Source organism: Sus scrofa, chromosome 14 (genome assembly GCF_000003025.6).
Source record: "Sus scrofa isolate TJ Tabasco breed Duroc chromosome 14, Sscrofa11.1, whole genome shotgun sequence".
Classification (NCBI taxonomy): Eukaryota; Metazoa; Chordata; class Mammalia; order Artiodactyla; family Suidae; genus Sus; species Sus scrofa.
In genome coordinates, this window is record NC_010456.5 from 72004566 (window position 1) to 72021446 (window position 16881).

A 16881-nucleotide genomic window follows, 5' to 3' on the forward strand; every position below is an offset into this window, starting at 1 on the left:
TGAAGTTTGGGGGGATTTTTAAGAGCTGACAGTATCATGGGATTTTAGGAAATAAGAAAGCATTTGAATTCTTTTTGTTTATTTAAGATTCTGAAGACAATCCTCAGACTTTACTTTTTTCTGCAACTTGCCCGCAGTGGGTATACAAAGTTGCAAAAAAATACATGAAATCCAGATATGAACAGGTTGACCTTGTTGGGAAAATGACTCAAAAGGCTGCAACTACTGTGGAAGTAAGTAGCTTTCCCGTGTGATAGATTTTAGCTTTCAGTTGGTATTTTGAAATTTGTTGAAGCTAAATTTATGTTTTGGGTACCAGTTCAGGCCAGATCTCTCTTTTTTGCCCTTAGTCACTAAGCTCCCTGTGTATTTCTATAGTCTAAGACTCAGGAGCAGAATAGAATAAGACAAGGGAAAAAAGTATGTGAACAGGGAAGTTCTAACAGGAGATATACAAGCAGCCATCGAGATAGACTTAAAGTATGTAGAATGTGACAAATGAGGTAGTTCAAGTCAATTTGAAAAGAGCAGTCCTCGGAGTTCCCATTGTGACTCAGCAGAAAGGAAACCCGACTAGTGTCCATGAGGATGCAGGTTTGATCCCTGGCCTTGCTCAATGGGTTAAGAATCCTGAGTTGCCCCAAGCTGTGGTGTAGGTAGCAGATCTGGTGTTGCTGTGGCTGTGGTGTAGGCTGGCAGCTGCAGCTCCACTTCAACCCCTAGGCTGGAAACTTCCTTATGCTGTGGTGCAGCCCTAAAAAGACCAAAAAACAAACAAAAAAAGAAGAAAAAAAAAAAGAATAATGCTGGTGCTGGTATAATTTGTTAAAGCTTAAATGGGAAAAAGATCCTCATGCCATGCCCTATCCCAAAAATATTCACAAAAAAATTTTAAAAATTAAGCCATGAAATAATTTGCAGCAGATTGTAGATCAACAGGTATTTGATATCAGGAAAGGGAAGGCCTTTTTAAAAAGATAAAGACAGAAGAGATACCATAAAGGAAAAGGTTTATAATTTTGACTCCATAAAAATTTAAACCAATAGTATTTTTTTTAAAAAAAGGAATTAAAGGTAATATTTGCATTATTTAGGACAGATATATATTGTGTATGTCGTTTTTCCACTTGATAGATGTAGGTATATGTGTATGTAGATAAAAATAGCCCAAATGAAGAATATAAACTGAAGATACAGTGTAATGGTTGAAAAGAATGAATTTGAGTGATAAAACAAAATTATAAAATTATAAAATTATAAAATCATACTATTTAAAAAGATACACAGGAGTTCCCGTCATGGCGCAGTCGTTAACGAATCCGACTAGGAACCATGAGGTTGCGGGTTCGGTCCCTGCCCTTGCTCAGTGGGTTAACGATCCGGTGTTGCCGTGAGCTGTGGTGTAGGTTGCAGACGTGGCTCGGATCCCGCGTTGCTGTGGCTCTGGCGTAGGCCGGTGGCTACAGCTCCAATTCAACCCCTAGCCTGGGAACCTCCATATGCTGCGGGAGCGGCCCAAGAAATAGCAACAACAACAACAACAAAAAAGACAAAAGACCAAAAAAAAAAAAAAGATACACAAATAGTGCTAAGTGGATTCTTTAGATATTTATGTACAAAGGTAAGTGGGAAGGATAAATATCAAACTAATTATAATGATTACTTTTAGCAAAGAGGACTTTAGTATGAGATAATTGGTCAAAGGAAGCTTCGTATGTTTTGTAATGGCCGAAAGTTTTATATTAAGAACATTAAGGAGTTCCTGTTGTGGTCAGTGGTTAACAAATCTAACAAGGAACCATGAGGTTGCAAGTTCAATCCCTGGCCTCGCTCAGTGGGTTAAGGATCTGGCGTTGCTGTGAGCTGTGGGGTAGGCTGGTGGCTACAGTTGCAAATAGACCCCTAGCCTGGGAACCTCCATATGCCGAGGGTGCGGGCCTGGAAAAGACAAAAAGACAAAAAAAAGAACATTAAATGTGTCAGTGAAAAAAAATTTAATCAGGACATTTTCAGACATGTACAAAAGTTGAATAGTACAAAGGATCTCACTTATCACCAGGCTTTAATGCTGATCTTTTCTGTGCCCCTATGCATTCTTTTTCTCTACATTTGAAGCAATCCAGTCTTTTCATTTTCATGTAATTGTATTTATTTTTTAAAGCATAAGGGTTCTTCCACAACTAAAAACCTCCACAAAATTACCATCTCAGTAGAAAAACAGTATTTTTTAATCTCTTTAAATATCCAATGTTCACATTACCGTGGTTGTCTTTTTTTTTTTTTTTTTTTTTTTTTTTTTTTTTTTTTAATAAATAGCTTTTTAAAAAATCTTTTTAGGGCTGCACCCACGGCATATGATGGTTCCCAGGGTAGGGGTCAAATTGGAGCTATAGCTGCTGGTCTACACTGCAGCCATAGCAATGCCAGATTGGAGCCCCGCCTGCAACCTACACCACAGCTCAAGGCAAGGCCCAATCCTAATCCACGGAGCAAGGCCAGGGATCAAACCCATGTCCTCATGGATACTAGTTGGGGCAGGAACTCTAATAAATAGCTTTTTTAAGTATGCATTCAAATAAGATACTTCAGTTGCTACTGGTTAATATGTCTTAAGTCTCTTTTTAAAATTCATGATAGCTTTCCTTTTTTCTCCCTTTTTTAAAAATTGAAATATAATTGACGGACAATATTATGTTAGTTTTGGTTGTACTGCATAGTGATTTGATTTTTGCATATGTTTTGAAATGATCGTCACAATAAGTCCAATAACTATCTGTTCCCATACAAAGTTGTTGCAACATTTTTGACCATATTCCTTATGCTGTTTACTACATCCCATGGCTTTTTTATTTTATAACTAAGAGTTTGTCCCTATCAATCCCCTTCACCTGTTTCAGGTCCCCCTACCCTCCTCCGCTTTGGCAGCCACCATTTTGTTCTCTGTGTCTGTTTTCGTTTGTTTTATTTTTTAGGATTCCACATATAATTGAGATAATACAGTATTTGTCTTTCTTTGACTTAATTCACTTACTGTAATACTTTATAAATTCATCCATATAGTGAAAAATGGCGAGATTTCATTTTCTTACAGCTGAGTTATATTCCATTGTATGTATATATATATATATATATATATCCCATATCTTCTTTATCTATTCATCAATTAAGTCTTTTAAATATACAAAAGTTACTCTGTCCTTTTTTTTCTTTATAATTTTTTTTGGCCATGCCCATGGCATGTGGAAATTCCTGAGCCAGATATCGAACCCACACCACAGGAGTGACCCAAGCTGCTGCAATGACAATGCCAGCTCCTTAAGCCACTGTGCCACAAGAGAAATCCTCTTTGCAATTTTTTATTGAAAAGAACTGACCATTTGGAGTTCCCTGGTGGCTCAACAGGTTAAGGATCTGGTCACTGCTGGGGCTGGGGTTGTTGCCGTGGGGTGAATTTGATCCCTGGCCTGGGAATTTCTTCATGCTGTGTGGCCAAAAAAAACAGAAAACTGATCATTTGTTTTACAAATTTCCCATAGTCTCAATTTTGCTGATTTGCAACCGTATGGTGTTATTTAACATGTTCCTCTGCTTTCATTTTCCTGAGTTGATTATTAGATTGTGAGGCTTGGTCAGATTCAGGTTCTTTTTAATTTTAATTTTTTTTTTGTCTTTTTTGTTGTTGTTGTTGTTGTTGCTGTTGTTATTGTTGTTGTTGTTGCTATTTCTTGGGCCGCTTCTGCGGCATATGGAGGTTCCCAGGCTAGGGGTTGAATCGGAGCTGTAGCCACCGGCCTACGCCAGAGCCACAGCAACGCGGGATCCGAGCCGCGTCTGCAACCTACACCACAGCTCACGGCAACGCCGGATCGTTAACCCACTGAGCAAGGGCAGGGACCGAACCCGCAACCTCATGGTTCCTAGTCGGATTTGTTAACCACTGCGCCACGACGGGAACTCCCTAATTTTTATTTTTAAGAGATAAGAAGGAAGAGGCTTTGGCCTACATGACACAAATGATTCTTAGTTTTCTTCTTTGTGTTTGTGTCTGTTTTCCAGGTGTTCTGTAATTGTTTTAAACAATTTTATTGAGATATAGTATGTTAAAATACACAGATTTAAAATGTTATGCTGGGAGTTCCTGTCATGGCTCAGTGGTTAATGAATCCGACTAGGAACAATGAGGTTGCAGGTTCCATCCCTGGCCTTGTTCAATGGGTTCAGGATCCAGCGTTGCCCTGAGCTATGGTGTAGGCTAAAGATTCGGCTCGGATCCTGCATTGCTGTGGCTCTGGTACAGGCCAGCAGCTACAGCTCCGATTAGACCCCTGACCTGGGCACTTCCATATGCCATGGGGGAAGCCCTAGAAAAGGCAGAAAGACACACACACACACACAGACACACACACACAAAGTTACACTCTATTTTCCCCAGCGTTTTATTGGGAAGATTTTCAAACACGCTGAAAAGTGGAGAGAATTTTATAGTGAACAGCCATATAACCACCAGTTAGATTCTGCCATTAATATTTTGCTGTATTTGCTTTGTCTCATATCTGCTCATCCCTATATCCGTCTTATTTATTTATTTATTTTGGGGGCTGCACCCGCAACATTTGGAAGTTCCCAGGCTAGGGGTCAAATCAGAGATGCAGCTGCTGGCCTATACCACAGCCACAGCAATGCCAGATTCGAGCCGAGTTTGCGACCTACACCACAGCTCACGACAATGCCATATCCTTAACACACTGAACGAGGCCAGGGATTGAACCCCGAATCCTCATGGATACTAGTTGGGTTTGTTACTACTGAGCCCTGACAGGAACTCCCATCTTATTTTTTTTATTTATTTCAAATTGCAGAAATCAGTACACTTCTCCGTAATATCTTAGCATGCATATGCCTAACTAGAGTTCAATATTTACAAATTTTTATTGAGGTAAATTTCACATAACTAAAATTTAACCACTTTGAAGTGTAAAATCCAGTGTCATTTAGTGCATTCAGTCTTATACAACCATTACTTCTACCTGCTTCCAAAACACTGATCTTCCAAAAAGGAAATCCTGTAACTATTAAGCAATTACTCCTTACTCTCTCCCCCCATGCCCCTGGCAATCACCAGTCTGCTTTCTGTCTCTATAGATTTAGCTATTCTGGATATTTCATATAAATTTAATCATTACAACTTTTGGCTTTTATGTGTCAGGCTTCTTTTACTTAGCATAATGTTTTAGAGGTTCATTCACCTGATATATATTTATTTCTAAGGGCTGTACCCATGGCATATGGAAGTTCTCGGGCTGGGGTCAAATCAGAGCTGCAGCTTTTGGGCTACGCCACAGCCACAGCAACATCAGTACCAGATCCTTAACCCACTGAGCAGGGCCAGGGATTGAACCCACATCATCCTGGCTGCCGGTCAGATTCGTTACCACTGAGCCCCAATGGGAGTTCCCTGATAATTATAATTTTTAAGATAAGATTTATAGGAGTTCCCTTTGTGGCTCATTGGTTAACGAACTCAACTAGGATCCATGAGGATGCGGGTTTGATCCCTGGCCTTGCTCGGTAGGTTAAGGATCTGGCATTGCCATGAGCTGTGGTGTAGGTCGAAGATTCAGATCCCGAGTTGCTATGGCAGCCCCAATTCAACCCCTAGCCTGGGAACCTCTGTATGCCACGGGTGCAGCCTTAAAAAGCAAAAAAATAAAAATTAAAAATAAATAAATAAAAATGGCAGAAGTATTTTTTTGAAAAGATAAGATTTACAAACAACAAAATGCAAAATTTTAAGTGTATGTTTTGCTTTTTTTTTTTGTCAAGTTCATACATGCGTATAACCCAAATCCCTATTGAAACAGAATATTACCACCATCTCAGGAAAATTCCCTTATGCCCTTGCCCAGTTCCCATTCAGAGGCAACCACTGTCCTGCTTTTTTTCTATCATAGATTAGTTATGCCTGTTCTAAAGCTTCATATAAATGGAATCACACTGTGTGTGTGCTTTTTCTATAAGGCTTCATTCACCCAGCATATGTTTTTGAGATTCATTCATGTTGTGTAGATTGGTAGTTGATTCCTTTAATTACTGAGTAGTATTCCACTGTACGAGTATACTACAATTTGCTTATACTTTCACCTATGATGGCTCTTTATAAGTTGTTTTAAAATGAGGTTAGGGGGAATTGTAGTCTTATTGTTTTCCAGGAACATCAATTCTTAAATAGAAAAAAATGTATGAGAGAAATCTTTTTCAGTAATATTAATGTAACAGATATTTGATATTTTCTTTCCTAAAAGCATTTGGCCATCCAGTGCCATTGGTCTCAGAGGCCAGCGGTTATTGGAGATGTCCTTCAAGTCTACAGTGGGTCTGAAGGAAGGGCTATTATTTTCTGTGAGACCAAAAAGAATGTAACTGAAATGGCTATGAATCCACACATAAAACAGGTAAGTCTTTTTTCATGTTTTCTCTAATTGAGATTAGAGGGATGAAACACTGAATGAAAAATCATGTTGCCCTTTGTGGACTAGGTTTGGTAGTCATTGAATTGAGTCTAACTGAGGAATTTCCTTGGTGGTACAGTACATCAAAGATCCAGTATTGTCACTGCTGTGGTGGTACAGTACATCAAAGATCCAGGAGTTCCCGTCGTGGCGCAGTGGTTAACGAATCCGACTAGGAACCATGAGGTTGCGGGTTCGGTCCCTGCCCTTGCTCAGTGGGTTAACGATCCGGCGTTGCCGTGAGCTGTGGTGTAGGTTGCAGACGCGGCTCGGATCCTGCGTTGCTGTGGCTCTGGCGTAGGCCGGTGGCTGCAGCTCCGATTCAACCCCTAGCCTGGGAACCTCCATATGCCGCGGGAGCGGCCCAAGAAATAGCAACAACAACAAAAAAGACAAAAAGACAAAAAAAAAAAAAGATCCAGTGTTGTCACTGCTGTGGCTCAGGTTTGATCCCTGGCCTGAGAACTTCTGCAGGTATGGCCAAAAAAAAAAGCAAAAAAGCAAGAATTGAATCTAATTCAGAAAGAAGTTATAGCCAGCCTCTCATGATCTGTTAAGTCAGATAGAATTCTGTCTATTTTCATCAGACATTTTTTCTTAGGACTTTGAAGATACAATCTTAAAAATATAAAGAGTGAAACAGAATGAGTTTCTGTGGATAATATGTTAGAGTTGTATATAAAATGAATCACGAACATTGACTGAATAGATCAGAATACTCAATTCACTACTATATTTTTATAGTAGAAAATTTCAAACATGTTCAAGACATATACAAAAGTTGACGGTATAATGAGCCCCTATGTATTCATTTTCCAGCTGCCAACAGTTAACTTACTTCATCCCATTTCACTTCCTATTCCTAAATTATTTTGATGCAAACCCTAGAAAATATGTTATTATACCCATAAATATTTGGGAATGTGTTTCTACAAGAAAGAGGTTATTTAAAAAAAAAAAAAAACACAATCTTTTTATGACATTTAAAAAAATAATAGGAATTAATATCTTCAAATATCACTCTTCAGATTCTCAGTTGCCTCATACATGCTTTGTTTTTTCTTTTATAGTTTGTTTTCTTGAATCTGCATCCAAATAAGATTCTTACATTGTGTGATTTCATTAAATATGGATTCTTCCATCTATTTTTCTTGTAGCTTTTTTTATTATTGTTTGAGAAGCCACGTTTTCTTAATCTAGAGGATTGCTTCCATGATATCATTTAACTTGCTCTTCTGTTTTCTGTATTTCCTATTAATTCAGGTTTCTTTGTTTGTGGCAAAATTATTTCATAGGTGGTATACTTCCATAAGGAGGCATAATGTCTAGATCTTTCTCTTTTCATGACGTTAACATCCATTGATAATAACACCATCAGTCGTTATGTCAGTGTCTTTCCAGGCATTTTTATTGACTGTCACTTGTTATCTAATAAATTCCCAAGGAAGGGCTTACGGAAACAATATTGATAATAGCTTGTTTGTAACTTTATATTTTAAAATCATTTTGGATGGGCATAAAATTCTTGGTTCACATTTTCTTTCCTTAGGTGTCTTCAATATGTTTTTCCATTGGAATAAAGCATACTATAAAAAGTCTGATGCCAGTCTGATTTTTTCCCCTGATAAGTGATTTGGTTTGCCTGAATACAGAAGCCTTTTTCCTTTTCCATTTTCTTTTTTTTAATTTTTCTTTTTTGCTTTTTACAGATGAATGTGTGGCATGTCGAAGTTCTCAGGCCAGGGATCAAATCTTAGCTGCAGCTTCCTGCCTCCTCCTCAGCCACAGCAACGTGGGATCTGAGCCACATGTGCAGTCTGCAGCACAGCTCATGGCAATGCCGGATCCTTAACCCACTAATCAGGTTCGTTATTGCTGAGCTACAAGGGTAACTCCTCCTTTTTATTTAGTAGTTTTAGGAGTTCCCATTTTGGCTCATCGAGTTAAGAACCCAATATAGTGTCCATGAGGATATGGGTTTGATCCCTGCCCTCGCTCAGTGGGTTAAGGATCCCGTGTTGTTGCAAGCTATGGCGTAGGTCTCAGATGTGGCTTGGATCCCAGCTCTGATTCGATCCCTAGCCCAGGAACTTCCATGTGCTGCAAGTGCAGCTCTAAAAAAAAAAAAAAGTCAGTAGTTTTACTGGAATATATTTATCTTTTTCTTTATTTCAGTTTTCAAAAACCTCAAAATTAAGGCTTCATCTGTTGTGTTTAGTCAATCTTATATTCCTTCCAGTGTAGTCTTCATTTGTGAAGTCTTTGTTTTTTATTTCTGTTTCTTTCTAGAGTCATTTCACCTCATATTTTACTTTTTCTTATTCTTATTTCTTATTTCTTATTCTGAAAGAAGAAAATCTTTCATATGTCATCAATCATATATTTAAAAGTTTTCTTTTAGCTCATTCAGAAATATAATGCTATGCTTGTCATCTGTTTTGTGGGCATGCTATTTTAGAACCCTTCCATTGTTTGTGGGGATATTATTCTTTTTTTCCCCTCATAATTATTTTCCTGGGATTTAACCATGATGTTTTCTGTTGTTCAGAGTTAGAGGAAATTAATCTTTCTGAACTTTAGATGGGGAGGTATAGGTCAGAATAGTTTTCTAGCTTCATAGCTCTAGAGCTACCTCCATTATTCCTGATAGTGTTTAAGTATACATTCTGCAAATTATATCTCAATAAAGCTGTTATTAAAAAAAAAAAGGTCTCCCACTTTCTGAGCTCTAGGTGAATTTCCCCTCACTTTTATCTGGGTCAGCTCTTTCCTTTGCTTCTGGGATCCCTGGCATCTTCAGTTTGGATTCTAGGTCCAATCATTTCTCCTCAGTGTGGGGATTTGTTCTGATAAGGGAGCATTCGTTTGTCAGTTTTGAAGGTTCATTTGGGCCTAGGCTGTTCCAGCCTCTTTTGGACCTTACCTCTGGCCCCTCACACTCACCCTTAAATGTGCAAAAATTCTCCCAGATTCAGCTGACTCTCAGATTGACCCATTATGCATTCTGTATCTGTTACTAGTATTAGGGAGTATCTATTCCTAGTAAGTTGCCTGCCTCTTCCCTGCACCATTACCCCCCCCGCCACCAAACCCAACACATATGGGTTTTGTCCCTACCTGCTCATGTTTTGGAAACCATGAAAATACCTTGTTACCAAGTTTTGTCATAGATATTTGTGGAGTTTTATTTTTGTTATCCTAGTTGCTCTATTTATTTTTATGTGGAAACTGGAGATACACAGACAGTGTTGGCACCATCTTCTCCAGTGCCGTTTTAACTAATTGTGTAACTGCAGCTTTGTATTCAATATAAACGGAGATTCTAAATAGTGAAAGAATGTTGAAGAGTAGTTAATTTACCTTTTCTGTTTTTGTGTTAGAACAGTCAGCTGCAGCAGTGTCTTACAGAAGCTATTGTTTGATCTCATAGGGAGGAATTCATTGCCTTGCTGCAGAGGTTAGGTGAGAATTCCCGTCTTAGTGAACAGTAACCAGTTTCTGTGGTTGAGAGTAATGCAGTTTCTCCTCCATTGGGTGACTATTTGCTATTTAGGTAAAAAGTAGTAGTTGTATATCATTATGGGTGTTACGGGATTTTTTGGACTAATCATGGAACTTTTAATGTTAGTTTATTTAAGTTGGAGACCTAGAAACTCCCTGATATCATGAATATATTATGTCCCCTTAGGACTAATTATTAAGTAAAAAAAAAAAGAAGGTTGGGGGTTCCCACTGTGGCACAGTGGGTTAAGAATCTGACTGCAGAAGCTTGGGTTACTACAGAGGTATTAGTTCAATCCCTGGCCCAGTGCAGTGGGCTAAAGGATCCAGTGTTGTCACAGCTGTGACTCAGATTCAGTCCCTAGCCTGGGAACTTCCATTTGTTGTAGGTGCGGCCATCAAAATGTAATAAATAAATAAAATCATTCAAAGCACTTAGCACAGTGCTTTTTTTATAATAAGCAGTTAATAAGTGTAAAGATAAAGAAGAATAGCCAAATGTATAGATAAATATATCTGATCACTCCTATGGCTCAGGTCATTATTATATGCTGATGATATCCAAAATTTTTTTCAGGTTCCCTGGCTCTGTCTCCAGAATCTAATCTTGTGTTTATCCTACTGGCCACAGACACCCCAACCCACTATATACCTAAAGTTGAATTCATTCTCTTCCATCTGCCCATACCTCCTTGTCTGCAACATTATCTCTTGTTGAATGATACATCTACCCATAGTCCAAGCCAGAAATCTACATATCACACTTGATTTTCTTCCATTTGCCATCTGGTAAACTAGGAAGTATTTTGGTGGGGGCCGCACCTGCAGCATGTTGAAGATTCCAGGCCAGGGATCAAACCTACACCACAGCAGTATTCAGAGCCACTGCAGTGGATCTTTAACCCACTGGGCCACCAGGGACTTTCCAGGGAACAAAATATTTTTAGATTCTATTTCCTATAGTTTAAAATGGTCCATTTCTTTCCTACTACTGTTGTAGAAGTTCAAAATCTGGGAGGCATGTATATGTCTTTTCTTTCATACCTCATTTCTATTCCCTTTACCAAATCTTTCCATTTTCATCTGCTAATAGTTTTTGAGTTTACTTACTGCTTATCCCCTACTTACCTTTCCAGCCTCATCTTATTATCACATCCTCCATTTCTTCACTCTCATCATACATTTCCTCTCATCGTAGGGCTCTTGAACTTGTAGTCTTGTCTTGCCAGCTGCTCCCATCCTTCATATAACAGGCCAGAGTACTTTCCTGGGAGTTCTTCCTTGCCCCAAAGTAGGTCAGGTTGTCCTCTTCCAAACGCCCTTTGTCTCTTAGACCCATGCATCATCAGTTAGTTACACTTGTTGGCTAAATTTATTTGTGTGCCTAATTATTTGATTACTGTCCATTTCTTTGACAAGAGTATAAAGACCATGAGGTCAGAGGAAGTTTTAATTTCCGTTTGCTATTTTATCCCTACTGCCTGACATATAGATTACTAAATATTCATTAAATGAATAAATGGTTATTGCCATTGCCTTGGTCAGGCTACGAATATCTCTCCTGAATTTCTACAGTAGCCTGCCATCTGATTCTCCCTAGCTTTTGATTTCTGCTTTTCTAATATATTCTCTATATTGTAGCCAGAATGTTCCTTATAGAATAGAACTGTTCCTAAAAATCTGCTTACAGTCACTCACTTTTTCCCTGTAGTCCTCAGGACAGAATTCATACTCTTTTTCAGTGTCATCTCTCACCACTTTTGTTTTTGTTTTTGGCTAGAGACGTATGGAAATTCCTGGGCCAGCGATCCACCTGTGCCGCCACACCAACCCCAGCTGCTAACAGCACCAGATCCTTAACCCACTGTGCCACAGGGGAACTCCTCACCACTTCACTGTTTTTTTTGTTTTTTTTTTTTTTAATGGCTGCACACATGGCATATGGAAATTCCTGGGTCTGGGATTGAATCTGAGCCACAGTTGTGACCTAATGCCACAGCTTGTGGTATCACCAGATCCTTTAACCCACTGCGCCAGGCTGGGGATCAAACCTAAACCTCTACAGTGACCTCATCTGCTGCAGTCAGATTCTGAACCCACTGTGGCACAACAGGAGCACCACCACTACTCCTTTTTTCTCTTTGCTTTAGCAGTACTCAAATACAGGCATTTCCCGAGATAGATTAATTATGTGCAATATTTCCTCTGTTTGGAACTCTCTTACCTGCTTTTTTTCCCCTGACTACTGGTCCCTTATTATCTGTCAGGTCTCAGCTTCAGTGCTTCCTTCCCTAAAATTAGATTGAGTTAGGTTCCCCTCTTAGGTATTTCTGTAACACCCTGCACCTTATTATATAGCACATATAATACTGTGTTGAAAATACTCATCAACTTGTCTGTCCCAGGGCTGTTTCTTTATGATTATTCCAGAACCTGGCATAGTACCTGAAGCAAAGCAAGTGCTTAGTAAACTCACTCATGAATGCATTATCTACAGTTTAGGTACTTTTGGGATTAAATCATTGTTCTGAACTTTTGGTCTTTTGTCTTTTTAGGGTTGCCCCCATGGCATATGGAGGTTCCCAGGCTAGGAGCCTAATCAGAGCTATTGCTGCCAGCCTACACCAGAGCCACAGCAATACCAGATCTGAGTTGCGTCTGCGACCTAGACCACAGTTCATGGCCTTAACCCACTGAGCAAGGCCAGGGATTGAACCCGCAAGGTCATGGTTCCTAGTCGGATTCGTTTCCGCTGCGCCACGATGGGACCTCTGTGAACTTTTAGTTTAAATTAATTAATTTATTTTTGGCTGTGCCCGAGGCATGTGGAAATTTCTAGGCCGGGGTGGAACAGTGACACTGCCAAATCCTTAACTGCTAAGGCCATAGGCAGCTCCCAAACTTTTAAATTTTAGCAGTGGCTAGGAATACTAGGAAATTTATTTGTAATACCAGGAAAATTATTTGCAGCATACATGGAAGATCAACCCAGTGTGCATTGGTTCAGCTTTACCAAAAGTTACAAAAATGTAAATTAATACAACATTGGGAAATCATTTTTACCTATTAGATTTACAGGGATTATGATGCTTCATAATATACAGGTAAGGTGTGTATGTATATATGTGTAAATGCATGTGTGTGTGGTAAGTGTAAGTAAACTCTCATAGAATGTTGAAAAGTAAATGAGCACAACTTTTAATAATACAGTTTTGCAATAGCTATTAAAATATTAAATGTTTATATATACTTTTTTTTTTTCCTTTTTTTGGCCATACTCATGACATATGAAAGTTCCTGAGCCAGGGGTCAAGTCCCATCTACAGCTGTGACCTCTGCCACAGCAGCAGCAATCCCGGATCCTCAATCCACTGTGCCATATCAGGAACTCCAAAATGTTTATAGTTTTTGACCTAGGAATTCAACTTCTAGATGTGTATCCTATTGAAATATACATATACTAAGGAGTCTAGAGATACAAATACAAGGTTATTCATTGTAACATTGTTTCTAAAGTTGAAAGTTTGGATGCAACCTAAATGTTCATCAGTAGGGTATTGCTAAAATAAATGATGCTGCAGCCATATGAATATATCATATATAGTTTTTAAAAGTTAGGTAGATGTGGGAGTTCCTTAGTAGCATAGCAGGTTAAGGATCCAGTGTTGTCACTGCTGTGGCTCAGGTTCTCCCTGGCCCAGGTACTTCTGCATGTCACAGCCATGGCCAAACAACAAAATTAAGTAGATATATGGAGTTTCCACTGTGGCTCAGGCGGTTAAGGACCTGATGTAGTCTCCATGAGCATGTGAGTTTGATCCCTGGCCTCAGTGGGTTAAGAATCCAGCACTGTCACAAGCTGCAGCATAGGTCATGGATACAGCTCGGATGTGGTGTTGCCATGGCTGTGGTGTAGGCTTCAGCTGCAGCTCTGATTCACCCTCTAGCTTAGGAACTTCCATATGCTGCAGGTGTGGTAAAAAGAAAAGAAATTAAGTAGATATGTATCTGTAGATGTGGAAAATAGCTAAAACATAACAAATTTATAAGGCAGGTTTTAAAACAGTACATAAATAGTATAGTCGCATTTTATAAGTACATAAAGTTATATACTAGGATTTTTTTTTTTTTTTGTCTTTTTGCTATTTCTTTGGGCCGCTCCCGCGGCATATGGAGGTTCCCAGGCTAGGGGTTGAATCGGAGCTGTAGCCACCGGCCTGCGCCAGAGCCACAGCAACGCGGGATCCGAGCCGCGTCTGCAACCTACACCACAGCTCACGGCAACGCTGGATCGTTAACCCACTGAACAAGGGCAGGGACCGAACCCGCACCTAGTCGGATTCGTTAACTGCTGCGCCACGACGGGAACTCCAGGATTAAAAGGGCTGTGCCTGCAGCATATGGGAATTCCTAGGCTAGGGGTTGAACTGGAGCTGTAGCTGCTGGCCTACACCACAGCCACAGCAACACCAGATGTGAGCCACCTCTGTGCCCAGTCATAGCTCACGGCAACACTGGATCGTTAACTCACTAAGCAAGGCCAGGAATCAAACCCAAGTCCTATGGATACTAGTCATGTTTGTTACCACTGAGCCACAGTGGGAACTCATACTAGGATTTGTGAGGGAGGTGTGTGTGTGTATGTATTTAAAAGTAATATATGGAGGAATATTCACCAAACTTTGAGCAGGTAATTATTAGGAGGCTAATATTAAGGGAAACTTGCATGTTAAATATTTTTTGGTAATGTTTGATTTTTTTAAAAACAGTAAGCATGCATTTTTATAATTATTAGAAAATAAGATTTAAAAGCAGCAAAAAGCACAGGTTGTGTGGTGTTCGGGTGCCATCAGTTGCAAATATATACTAATAAACACTTACTTTTCCTTTTTTTAAAAATAGAATGCCCAGTGTTTACATGGGGACATTGCACAATCACAGAGAGAAATTACACTGAAAGGCTTCAGAGAAGGTAGTTTTAAAGTTTTGGTGGCAACTAATGTGGCTGCCCGTGGTTTGGACATTCCTGAGGTTGACCTGGTGATTCAGAGTTCACCTCCCCAGGTAGGAAATAAGAGGGTTTTTTAAAAAATAATTGACATACATCACTATATAAGTTTAATGCATACAGCATGATGGTTTGATTTACAAGTGTGAAATGATGACCACAGTAGGTTCAGCTATTATCCATCTTCTCATCATGTTCAGGTATAAAAGAAGATAAAAACGGGGAAACAGTGTTTCCTATTTGTGATGAGAACTCCTGGGATTTACTCTCTCCGAAACTTTCATATATATATATGTGTGTGTGTGTGTGTGTGTATATATATATCTTATAGCATTGTTAGCTATAGTCATCGTGTTGTGCATTATATCCCTAGTGCTTATTTTTCTTTTAACCGGAAGGTTTGCATTTTTTGACCACTTTCCTTCATTTCTCCCTCCCCTTGCCTTCTACTTCTGGTAACTACAAGTCTGATCTCTGTTTCTATGAGTTTAGTTTTTTTTAGTTGTTGTTTTTAGATACCATTTATGAGGTCATATAGTATTTATCTCTCTCTGACTAATTTGACTTAGCATAATGCTTTCAAGTTCCATCCATGTTAGGATTTCCTTTTTCTTATGACTAAATAATTGTCCTCTATGTGTGTGTGTGTGTGTGTGTGTGTGTGTGTGTGTGTACACCATGAGTTTTTAATTCATTCATCTGTTGATGGATACTTAGATTGTTTCCTTGTCTTGACTATTGTAAATAATTCTGCTGTGAACATGGGGGTGCAGATACCTTTTTGAGTTATTATTTTTGTTTCCTTTGAATATATTCCCAGAAGTGGAATTGCTGGATCATGTGGTTGTTCTGTTTTTAATTTTTGAGGATCCTCCATACTGTTTTCCATAGTAACTACCAATTTATAATCCTACCAACCGTGTACAAGATTTATCTTTTCTCCACTTCTACTCCGGCATTTGTTATCTTTTGTCTTTCTGGTGATGGCCATTCTAACAGGTGAAAGGTGATATCCCATTGTGGTTTTAATTTGCAAGGAAATGAGGTTTGATTTGGAGAATATAAGAGTAGCTATATAAATTGCCATTTAATTTACAAGACACTTCTCTGATACGAAAAATATGTTATCTGTTCTTGCTGTTAACCATTTTTTGTTAGTGTTGTATTAAACTGATTGGAATATTTTGCCTTTGCAAATGACTAAATTCTTTGAAGCATAGACTCATGCAAGGGAATTATAAAAATTGCCATATAAAGAATCCTGGGATAAGGTGGTTAAAAAGGTTTTAAATCATCTCCCCTTTTATTGCAAAATTCAGGCATAAAATTCTTGTTGAAAAGAGCAACAGGATTGAAATAGAAATTTTTTTTTGTCTTTTGTCTTTTTGCCTTTTTATAGGGCCACACCTGCAGCATATGGAGGTTCCCAGGCTAGGGGTCTAATTGGAGCTGTAGCCACTGGCCTACACCACAGCCACAGCAACTCAGGATCTGAGCCGTGTCTGCGACCTACACCACAGCTCACAGCTCAGGGGGATCCTTACCCCCTGAGCAAGGCCAGGGATCGAACCCACAACTTCATGGTTCCTAGTTGGATTCGTTAAGCACTGTGCCACGATGGAACTCCTGAAATAGAAATATTATTGGTAGTAATAGTTTTTTTATTAGTAGTAGTATTATTTGGATGCTGGAATGACTGTAATTTGCCATATTTTTAAGAAGTGTTACCTATTTATTTTTAGGATGTTGAGTCCTATATTCATCGCTCTGGACGCACAGGTAGAGCTGGCCGGACAGGGATTTGCATATGTTTTTATCAACCAAGAGAAAGAGGTCAACTAAGATATGTGGAACAAAAAGCAG

General features: G+C 39.0%; 1 protein-coding gene across 4 annotated transcripts in view; it reads left to right on the forward strand.

The window, feature by feature from the left end:
* The window catches only part of DDX50 (DExD-box helicase 50), a 41860-nt gene that overhangs the window by 15429 nt on the left and 9550 nt on the right, over nucleotides 1-16881 (forward strand). For 2 of the 4 annotated variants that reach the window (XM_005657388.3, XM_003133052.5), the window contains 4 exons: nucleotides 88-233; nucleotides 6303-6452; nucleotides 14913-15074; nucleotides 16761-16880. In XM_005657388.3, the coding sequence (XP_005657445.1) occupies nucleotides 88-233; nucleotides 6303-6452; nucleotides 14913-15074; nucleotides 16761-16880 (578 nt within the window). The remainder of the gene's footprint in view (nucleotides 1-87; nucleotides 234-6302; nucleotides 6453-14912; nucleotides 15075-16760; nucleotide 16881) is intronic. The other 2 variants (XM_005657389.3, XM_021072504.1) reach the window with 1 other exon arrangement.